The sequence below is a fragment of the Tinamus guttatus genome, unplaced genomic scaffold, assembly GCF_059628265.1.
Source record: "Tinamus guttatus ecotype Peru unplaced genomic scaffold, ASM5962826v1 Tinamus_guttatus_pri_ptg000150l, whole genome shotgun sequence".
Classification (NCBI taxonomy): Eukaryota; Metazoa; Chordata; class Aves; order Tinamiformes; family Tinamidae; genus Tinamus; species Tinamus guttatus.
In genome coordinates this window covers 2,335,682-2,345,676 of record NW_028288684.1, presented here as the reverse complement: position 1 = coordinate 2,345,676, position 9,995 = coordinate 2,335,682, and the positions used below count along the sequence as shown (strand labels likewise).

General features: G+C 50.0%; 1 protein-coding gene across 1 annotated transcript in view; it reads left to right on the top strand.

Annotated features, from left to right (window-relative positions):
• Window positions 1–2,478: 2,478 nt before the first annotated feature.
• Window positions 2,479–9,995, top strand: part of FREM2 (FRAS1 related extracellular matrix 2) — a 117,508-nt gene continuing 109,991 nt past the window's right edge. Inside the window, exon 1 of the mRNA XM_088522143.1 lies at window positions 2,479–7,615. Within this exon, the coding sequence (XP_088378269.1) occupies window positions 2,479–7,615 (5,137 nt within the window). The remainder of the gene's footprint in view (window positions 7,616–9,995) is intronic.

The following is a 9,995-nucleotide window of genomic DNA, read 5'->3' as shown; positions in this document are numbered from 1 at the left end:
CCTTTTTTTTTTCTTTTTTCTTTAATTAAGAATTTGAGAGACAGCTTTTTAATTAATTTGTTTAAAATGCCCTTTTTCCCTTAGCTTCCGCATAAGTACTTCAAAATGTGTTCTTCAAGCATCAATCACATTTCACAACTCTCTTTACCAACTGAAAAGAGATGCCCTAGGTACGATCTTTAGAGAAACCACAACAAATATTGTGCTGACTGGGAAATAGAAGAGACCACTCTATTACAAATATAATTCAAAGACATCACCATTAAAAAGCAAATATTTTAAAGATACATCTTTACCTGTTATCCCTAGCACTGTAAGACTATTTAAAAAAATGCACCTTTCCAAAGAGGCCTTGTTTCTTGACAGTAAAAAGTTAAACGATTTTTTTTTTGTAAATGATTTATTACTCATTTTCACTTTCTAACTATCTAGATACACATGCACATATTCCACAGATACACACATGATTTGAGTTGGAAACTATACAAAATAGAGCTTCTTGAAAGAAAAGGATAATCTGATTTGAAAATAATAAAACATTTTTACTGAACATATTTTTATAACTTTGTTTTACCACAGCCTAAATTTGGAATCAGATTTATATAATACATACTTCTTTAACAAGAACATATGAATGTATTAGTCATATATTTAATATATCCATGCTGATGAAGGTGGATACTCCTTTAAATTACACTAGTGCTATCGCCTGTCTCTATACTAGTTAGCTTATGAGAGTTTGGGGAGTTTTATCTTTAAAGGGAAGCCAAAACTTGTCACTAGATCATTGCACCTGGGTAATTCCAATCATACTGCCTAGCAGAGATACTAACACCATGATCATGAGACGCTCCCAGGCTCTAGGATTTTTTTTTTGTTTTTTAAATTGAATTAACTCTCCTTGATTCTCAGGAAGAAGACATTTAACTTCCAAAACACAATGTGAATCCCATATAGGGATGTGTAAATTGGTATTACTGCTGCTGAACTTACTAGCTAGCTCTCTTAGTCCTACTACTACCTTTGCAGCAGTATTCAAGTTCAGGGTAACTTGTGTAACACTAGTTTCTGCAGCTTTCTGCAGGCATTTCAATACAGAACCTCCCCCCCCCCCCCCCCCCCAAAAAAAAAATACTGGGATTAAAGTAATCTGTATGAGAAGATGCCCATTATCCCAAGTCAAGTTGAATCATTCATGGGTATTAAGAGCTAGATGCAGGCAGGATTGACCATGTCTACACCTCATCTTCTAACTTTGGCTTCTCCATGCAGCGAAGAGGACTGCATGTTATAGTCGTGTTTTTGCTCTTCTAAACCAAATGCATCACAGCTTCCCACAAAGTAATTTCCAAGCAGCCTTCTTGGTCCTTGAATCTGCCCATCCTTAGCAGTTCTGTTTTTCTGCTATTGGAAACCTTTTTAAAACAAACAAACAAACAACAACAAAACAGGTTATGCATCACATTTCACTAAGAAGGAAATGCAGATTTAGCAGCTGAGGAGGATGAATAAAAGTCAGTGCATGCCATCAGGAATTTTAAAGGCAGGCAGTTCTTCCATGCTCAAAACTATAATCGTAGTGTTTCTAACTGCAAGCACAAGAGGGCAAAAATATTGTAAAGCTTTTATTTTCCCCACCGTTCTGACTAGTCACCTGCGAGGAATGAAACTGGATATTGGCTAATGTGTTTTGCCCGGGAGATATTTATCAGCGCTCTTCCTGACGCGAAGAGACGAGACGCCGAGAGGCACCGCGGCGGCGGGCCCGGGGCGCTGCTCCCACCCGCGCCCTCCTTCCCTGCCCGGCGAGGGAGGAAAACCGGCGGCCGTTACCCTCGAGGGGCGGCCGTTACCCTCGAGGGGCGGCCGTTACCCGCCGCCCCGCTCGGCCGAGGGATCCCCGCTGCCTCCCGCAGCGGCGCCTCGGGGACGCCCCCACCCAGCTCCGCCCCGGGGACGGCCCGGAGAGGCTGAGGTGAGCGCGGCGGCGGCGAGGAGGGGCGCTGCGCTGCGCTCCCGCCGCCCCGGGCTGAGGAGCGGTGCGGGACGCGGGGCAGGCAGCGCCGCCCTCTCCTCCGCCGGGGGCTCCGGGCGGTCGCTGCTGCCGCCAGGGAGAGCCCCGCAGCCGGCGCTCGCCTCCCCGTCCCTCCCGCTGCGGCGCGGCGGGCGCCGCTCCCCGCGCGCCTTCCCCCCGCAACCTGCAGTACAGCGGGGGGGGGGGGCGGCTTTCGGTGTGCAGATTGACAGGTGCCGCTGCCCAATCCCGGCGCGGCAGGGGCGCTCCCGCGGGTGCTCATTGGCCGCGCGGGGGGCAGGGGGCGGGCGGGCGGTGGGCGCCTCTCGGCGCGGGCGCGCCCCCCGGCAGAGCGCAGCGTGCGCGCGGGCTGAGCGGTCGCCGCTGGCCGCCCGCAGCAGGAGCAGCGCGGAGGAGAGGCCGCTCCCGGCGCTTCGCTCAGTCCCGTCCCGCCAGCGGGGATCATGCCGGCTCTCCCCGCCGTTCTGCGGCGGCTGCTGCTGCCCGGCTTGTTGCTGCTGCTGCCCGGCTGCGCAGGGGCGCAGGCGCCGCAGCCCCCGCCGGGCAGCGCCGCCGCTTCGCCGTGGTCGTCGGAGTTGGCGCCCATCGTGGTGGCGAACCGCGGGCTGCGGGTGCCCCTGGGCCGCTCCGCCTGGCTGGACCCCGCGCACGACCTGGTGCTGCGCGTGCAGCCGGGGGACCGCTGCCACCTCACCGTGCTGGACGAGGACCCGCTGTGGCAGCGGCCGGGCCGCCTGAGCCCGCGGCGCTTCGCGTGCGACTTCGGCGCGGGCGAGGTGCGTTACTCGCACCTGGGCGGCCGCAGCCCCGCGCGGGACCGCGTCCGCCTGCAGCTGCGCTACGACTCGCCGAGCCGCGCCGTGCTGCTGCCCCTGGTGCTGGAGGTGGAGGTGCTCTTCACGCAGCTGGAGATCGTCACGCGCAACGTGCCCCTCACCGTGGAGCGCCTGCGGGGCACCAGCAACCCTCTGGACGCCCGCAGCCTGGAGTTCGCCTTCGAGCCGGGCCGGCAGCGCTGCCGCGTGGGCCTGCTGCCAGCGCTGGCCGGGCTGCCGCGCTACGGCGAGATCCTCAACTACCCGGCCACGGCTGGGCAGGAGCTGGCAGGCGACGGCAGCCCCGTGCCCGCCGCGCTGTGGGACTGCGAGGAGTTCCTGCGGCTGGGGCTGCGCTACCGGCACACGGCGGCTGGCGGCTCCCCCAACCGCGACCTGGTGCCGCTGGTGGCCGAGCTGCGGGATGTGGCAGGCGACGGGGCGCTCCTGAAGCGCGAGTTCTTCCAGGTGTTGGTACGGATCCGGGCCGGCGCTGAGAATGTGGCTCCCAAGCCCAGCTTTATGGCCATGCTCATGATGGAGGTGGACCAGTTTGTCCTCACTGCCGTCACGCCTGACATGTTGGCGGCTGAGGATGCTGAGTCGCCCCCAGACTTACTGCTCTTCAACATCACCTCGCCCTTCGGCCCTGGCCAGGGGTACATGGTCAGCACCGATGACCGGAGCTTGCCCATTTCCTCCTTCAGCCAGCAGGATGTGAGGGAGCTGCGCATTGCCTACCAGCCACCCGCGGAGGACTCGGATCGGGAGCGGCTCTTTGAGCTTGAGCTGGAGGTGTTGGACCCTGAGGGTGCTGCCTCAGAGCCCTTTGCCTTTGTGATTGTGGTGAAGCCCATGAACACCCTGGCGCCTGTGGTGACTCGCAACACCGGCCTTGTGCTCTATGAAGGGCAGTCACGGCCTCTCTCAGGCCCTGGTCCCAGCCCCAACCTGGTTATCAGTGATGAGGATGACTTGGAGCAGGTGAAGGTGAGCGTGGTGGCAGGGCTCAGGCATGGTCACCTCACTCTGCTGGAGGATGCGCCGTTGTCTGCTGTCCCTCGTAAACACTTCACAGTGGCTGAACTGGCAGCCGGACGGGTCATTTACCAGCATGATGGCAGTGAGTCTCCTCTCAGTGACAACCTAGTGCTGCGACTGGAAGATGGTGGCTCCCGCCACCGTGTTGAGTTTCTTTTCCCCATTACCCTGATACCCACTGATGACCAGCCACCACTACTCAATGCTAACACGGGGCTGGTCGTGGCTGAGGGTGAAACGGTGCCCATCACCACTCGTGCTCTTAGTGCTACTGACATAGACTCACTGGATGCTGTCCTGCTCTTCACAGTGGAGTCTGGCCCAACTGCAGGGCAACTACTCCTCCGTCAAGCCCAGCCACCTCCTGATTGGGAGACGGAGGAGGAAGAAGATAAGGCTTTTTCCTGGAGGAGGGTGCCAGGTTTAACAGGGAGCTCCCTAGTCTATGAAAAGACAGTGAGGGAATGGCTGCAGCAGGACATTGTGGAAGGGCGACTTTATTACCGCCACCTAGGACCTCACAGCCCTGGACCTGGAGTTGTGTTGGACCAGTTCATCTTTAGGGTCCAGGATGACAATGATCCACCGAACCGCTCGGGCCCACAAACTTTTGTGATCCGAGTTCACCCCATAGACCGATTAGCCCCAGAGCTACATAGTGGCAGCAGTCTGCACTTAATCGTTGCAGAACAGCAGGTGACCCCACTGCGGAGGAAGCACTTGTGCTACACAGATCAGGATTCAGGGGACCGTGAGTTGCGCTACAGAATCATCCAGCCCCCCACTGACACTAACCACCCTCCAGATGTACTTGGATCCCGCCTTGGATCCCTCGTGCTGACTGAGGATCACTCTGTGGAAGTGTCCCGCTTCACCCAGGCCCAGATCAATCATCACAAGATCTCCTATCGTCCTCCGCAGGAGGAATTGGGGGTGGCCCCTCACTTGGTTCAGTTCCAGTATCAGGTAGAGGATGCAGCTGGCAATGCAGCTGAAGGGACTTTTACCATTTACCTGCAGCCTGTGGATAACCAGCCTCCTGAAATCACGAATACTGGCTTTACTGTGCCTGAGGGAGGCAGCCACGTGCTTAGTCAGGCAGAGTTGGATGCCAGTGATACAGATACTGAACTCGCCCATCTCCGCTTCATTCTGACCCAGGCTCCCCAGTATGGCCAGTTGCAGCTCTCTGGGTATGGTTTGATTCTAGGAACTGCCTTTGGCCTGGAGGATATCAGGCAAGGGAGGGTGGTATATGTACACAGCGGAGCAGAGGCCAACAGTGATACTTGCAGTCTCGATGTGAGCGATGGGGTTCACGTTGTGCCCATCACATTGAAAGTGAATGTGCAGCCCGTTGATGATGAGGTTCCTACCTTACGGTTGCCCCCAGGCACTGTTGGTTCCTACTTGGATGTGCTGGAGAATGGTGCCGCTGAAATCACTGCTAACGTCATCCAGGGCACAGATGAGGATACAGATGACTTAATGTTGACCTTCATTGTAGAGGATCCTCCTCAGCATGGGGACATCCTGGTGCAAGGGGTGCCTGCAGAGAGGTTTTCCCAGAGAGATCTGTTGGATGGGGCTGTGGTATATGCTCATACTGGTGGTGAAATAGGCCTTCTACCCAAAGAAGATGCTTTCAATCTTACCTTGTCTGACCTGTCAGAGCAGTGGAGCATCAGAGGCAATGTTGTTCAGGGAGTCTCTGTCTTGGTGACTATTCTCCCTGTTGACAGTCAAGCTCCAGAGATTTTTGTGGGGCAGCAGTTCATGGTAACGGAAGGAGACAAACAGCTCATTACTCCTGCTCACCTAAGGGTTGAGGATGTGGATACTCCCTATGATGATATACTCTGTACCATTGTTGCTCAGCCCACGTCTGGATATGTAGAGAACATTTCTCCAGCCCCAGGCTCTGAAAGGTCCAGAGCAGGTACGGCTATAAGTGCGTTTACCTTGAAAGACCTCCGTCAAGGTCATATTTTTTACGTCCAAAGCATACATAGAGGTGTGGAGCCTGTTGAAGACAGATTCACTTTCCGCTGTTCTGATGGCATTAACTTTTCTCAGAGGCACTTCTTCCCCATTGTCATTACTCCATCCAATGATGAAGAGCCTGAAATCTTTATGCGTGAGTTTGTTGTGATGGAAGGCATGAGCCTCGTTATTGATACCCCTATCCTCAATGCTGTTGATGGGGACGTTCCTGCTGATAACTTAATGTTCACAATCACCAGGTTTCCCAGGCATGGCCACATTGTGAACCAGCTGGTCAATGGAACTGTCCTAGTGGAGAGCTTCTCCGTGGATCAGATAACGGAGAGCTCTAGCATCCTTTATGAACACGATGACTCTGAGACAAAGGAGGATGTTTTTGACGTGAAACTCACAGATGGTAAATACAGCGTAATGAAAAGGATATTCATCATGATTATTCCTGTAGATGATGAGACACCCAGAATGGCCATCAATGACGGTTTGGAGATCGAAATAGGGGAAACTAGAACTATTCATAACAGAATATTGAAGGCTACTGACTTAGACTCTGAAGACAAAACTTTGACATACATCATAAGATACGGGCCAGGACATGGCCTCTTACAGAGAATAAAACCTTCAGGAGGAGTTGAGAATATCACAGTGGGGATGAATTTCACCCAGGATGAGGTGGATAGAAACTTCATTCAGTATATGCATTTTGGACGAGAAGGAGTTCGTGACCTTATCAAATTTGATGTGACAGATGGAATAAATCCTCTCATTGACCGCTACTTTTATGTGACTGTAAGTAGCATTGACATTGTCTTCCCAGATGTAATCAGCAAAGGGGTTTCCTTGAAGGAAGGAGGTAAGGTAACCCTTACTACTGATTTGCTTAGCACGAGTGACTTGAATAGTCCAGATGAGAACTTAGTTTTCACCATTACCAGAGCACCTGTTCGTGGTCATCTTGAATGTACAGATCAGCCTGGGATGCCCATCTCCACTTTCACTCAGCTTTTGTTAGCAGGTAATAAAATTTACTACATTCACACTTCAGAAGATGAGGTGAAAATGGACAGCTTTGAGTTCGAGGTGACTGATGGCTATAACCCTGTTTTTCGTACTTTCAGAATTTCAATTAGTGACGTGGACAATAAGAAACCTGTGGTCACAGTGCATAAGCTGGTGGTGAGTGAAAATGAAAACAAACTGATAACCCCTTTTGAACTGACAGTAGAGGACAGAGATACACCTGATGCATTTCTAAAATTCATCATCACTCAAGTACCAGTTCATGGTCAAATCATGTTCAATAACTCCAAACCAGTCACCACCTTCACGAAACAAGATCTGAATGAAAATCTAATCAGCTACACCCATGATGGCACAGAATCAGTCGAGGATAGTTTCTCTTTCACTGTTACAGATGGCACTCATACTGATTTCTATGTCTTTCCCAACACTGTTTTTGAGACAAGGAAACCTCAGACTATGAAGATTCAGATAATGGCTGTGGACAACAATGTGCCTCAAATTGTAATAAACAAGGGTGCACTAACCCTCCGTGTTCTGGCCACAGGTCACACAGGGTTTCTGATCACCAACAAGGTACTCAAAGTAGAAGACAGAGACAGTTTACACAATGCTCTCAAGATCAGAATCACAGAGGGTCCTCGCCATGGCTTCCTGATCCACCTGGGGAAAGGCAACCATAGCATCAGCCAGTTCACCCAAGGTATTGCAATACCACATGCTTTCTTTAGGTCACTGGAAACATTTTTGGTCGTGTTACACTCCTTAACAATTTATGGGAGAACACTTCCAAAAAGCAAGTACAACAGAAAGGATTTTCTTTTAATTCTCTTTATGTATGTATGTGTTGTGTTTATGATTGCATAGGCAGGAAGGAGGGTCCACTGGATAAATGGTGTAAAGAAACGTCTTTGCTCTGGAGAGTTTACAGACCAAAGAACTTGGAAGCCCTTAACTTGTATTGAGCACTTAGTGATACAAATGCAAGTAACCAAATTGGGCTGTACATGATACTGAATCTTTAGAGGCCAAGGGTTTTCTTTAAAAGTTTTATTTAGGAAATGCTACAGGAGTGACCATGCTATTCTTAACTAGTGATCATACCATGGCTAGGATATCAGCTGCTGTACAGTCTGAGTGCACTTAGCTTTAAAAGAAAAATCATTTCCCAGGCAGAGGGTGATAATATATCATGACTGCATTTGTTGCCTTAATTACACAAGCCTTAACCACAAAGTGTTTGTGGTAAATTAAGTAATGTAAATATTTCAAAATTATGTCAGTGGTACTAACTTTTTACATGGAACTAAGATACTGGGTGGTATAAATAGGATGAAAACCACGTGTGCTCTATACACTGAAATAGAGCCTTAAAACAAGGCTATGCAGTAACTTTCTTTAAATGAAAGGAAAGCATTAGCTATTCTCCAGAGAAAATTCTGTTACTTTGTAATGAGTTAATAGCTGGCTAATTAAAAGTGAAATGAAGTTTCGTGGTGCCTGCTCCAGCTGCGGAGCGTGCAGGCAGCACAGCTGCATGGAGAATCAAAAGCAAAGAGGCACGGGCGCGTGGGCTGGGTAGGTGGCAGGAGTGGACAGGAACGCTTTGCAGTCGGCTGCGCTTCGTTTCACAGAGCCCACAGTGGTCGGTGATCCCCGTTACGGTCTTGGTTGTAGTGATGTTCTTGGCAGAGACATGAGATCTTGTGAACAGGCCTGAAGGACCTTTGAATGGTGGGTATGCGCTAACTGTTGCTCTGTTAGTGATGCACTAGGAAAAACAAAGAGAGGGTGAGGAGAGACCAAGCAATGTTTAAGCTTTGGGAGTCAACAGCCCCTTTAAGTGTAAAGCCTCAGTAATGAACTGCTAGCTGTATTATGAGTGTCATTGAAAGTGTACATGAGAAACAAAAGAGAATAGGGGTGAGTAAATAGATTATGATTTCTTTCTCAAGGGATATTTTCCTCTTGCATTGGAGAACAGAATTACTGATTCCTTCAAAACTGACCACGGCACAGCATAGTGATAATGATAACCCCCATCTCTCTTTGGGGTACTCACGACAGGTACATCTCATCTCTTTTTATGCCATGTGGCCACATGTTTTTCTGCCAGATGATCAGGTGCTTTCTGGTCTCTGGTTGGCAGCTCTGCCACATGGATAGAAACCTCCAGAGCTGGTGAGAGAGCATTCTGGTCATATGAAAACCAAAGTAGGAATGTCCAGGCTCCTGGGAAGTGGTGGGGGCAAGATAAACCTGCAGGTCTTGTGGCAGGCTAGGCCTGAGCCACAGGCAGGGCTGGTATCCCAAATTTCCTGGGAGCTGGTGTTTACACCATGTTGCTTGCTCTCTCTCCACTACTTTGCATTGAAAGTACTTGGCTGTGTCCCAGAAGACTGGGAGTGGAGAGGATTTGTGAGAAATGAGGCCAAGACATATACTTTGAGAAGTCTGATTTGGACCTTTGTAGCAACTACTTTCATACTAGGTCTAGTGATGGAAACAAGGCTGTAAGCAGGTATTTACATGAAGGACGATACCAGAGTGGATCAATGTAAACTTATTTTTGATCAGCAAATAGGAAGACTTTTGTAATTAACTTTATCTTATTTGATGTTTATGCTCTATGTTACTTTCCTGCAATACGTTTTTCCTGCAATACGTTGATGCTACTGTGCTGGACAAGAACTTTTGGTCAACCCTTCCCCCTATATCCTCGCCCCTGCAATGTGATCAAGAAATAACAGCCTCTTCATAGTTGCTGCTATGATATGCTGCTATGATATGCTGACATATCTTTATTTGGAAAATCTAGTAGCCACCTAATGTCTCTGCAAATGTCTGTGAGACCTCCCAGCTTACATTAGATGGCTATTAGTTTTTCCAAATAAAGATATGTCCTCAGCATCAACTATGAAGAGGCTGTTATTTCTCTCACCAACTTCTGTAATTTCTTGGGGCAATCTGAGCTGGATGAAAAGCTTGCAACCTGAGAGAAAGTTCATCTTAAACCTAGTGGGGGTCCTGAGACAGTCCTGTAACTTCACAAGTTCTCTGATGGTATCAGCACAAGGTTGTGT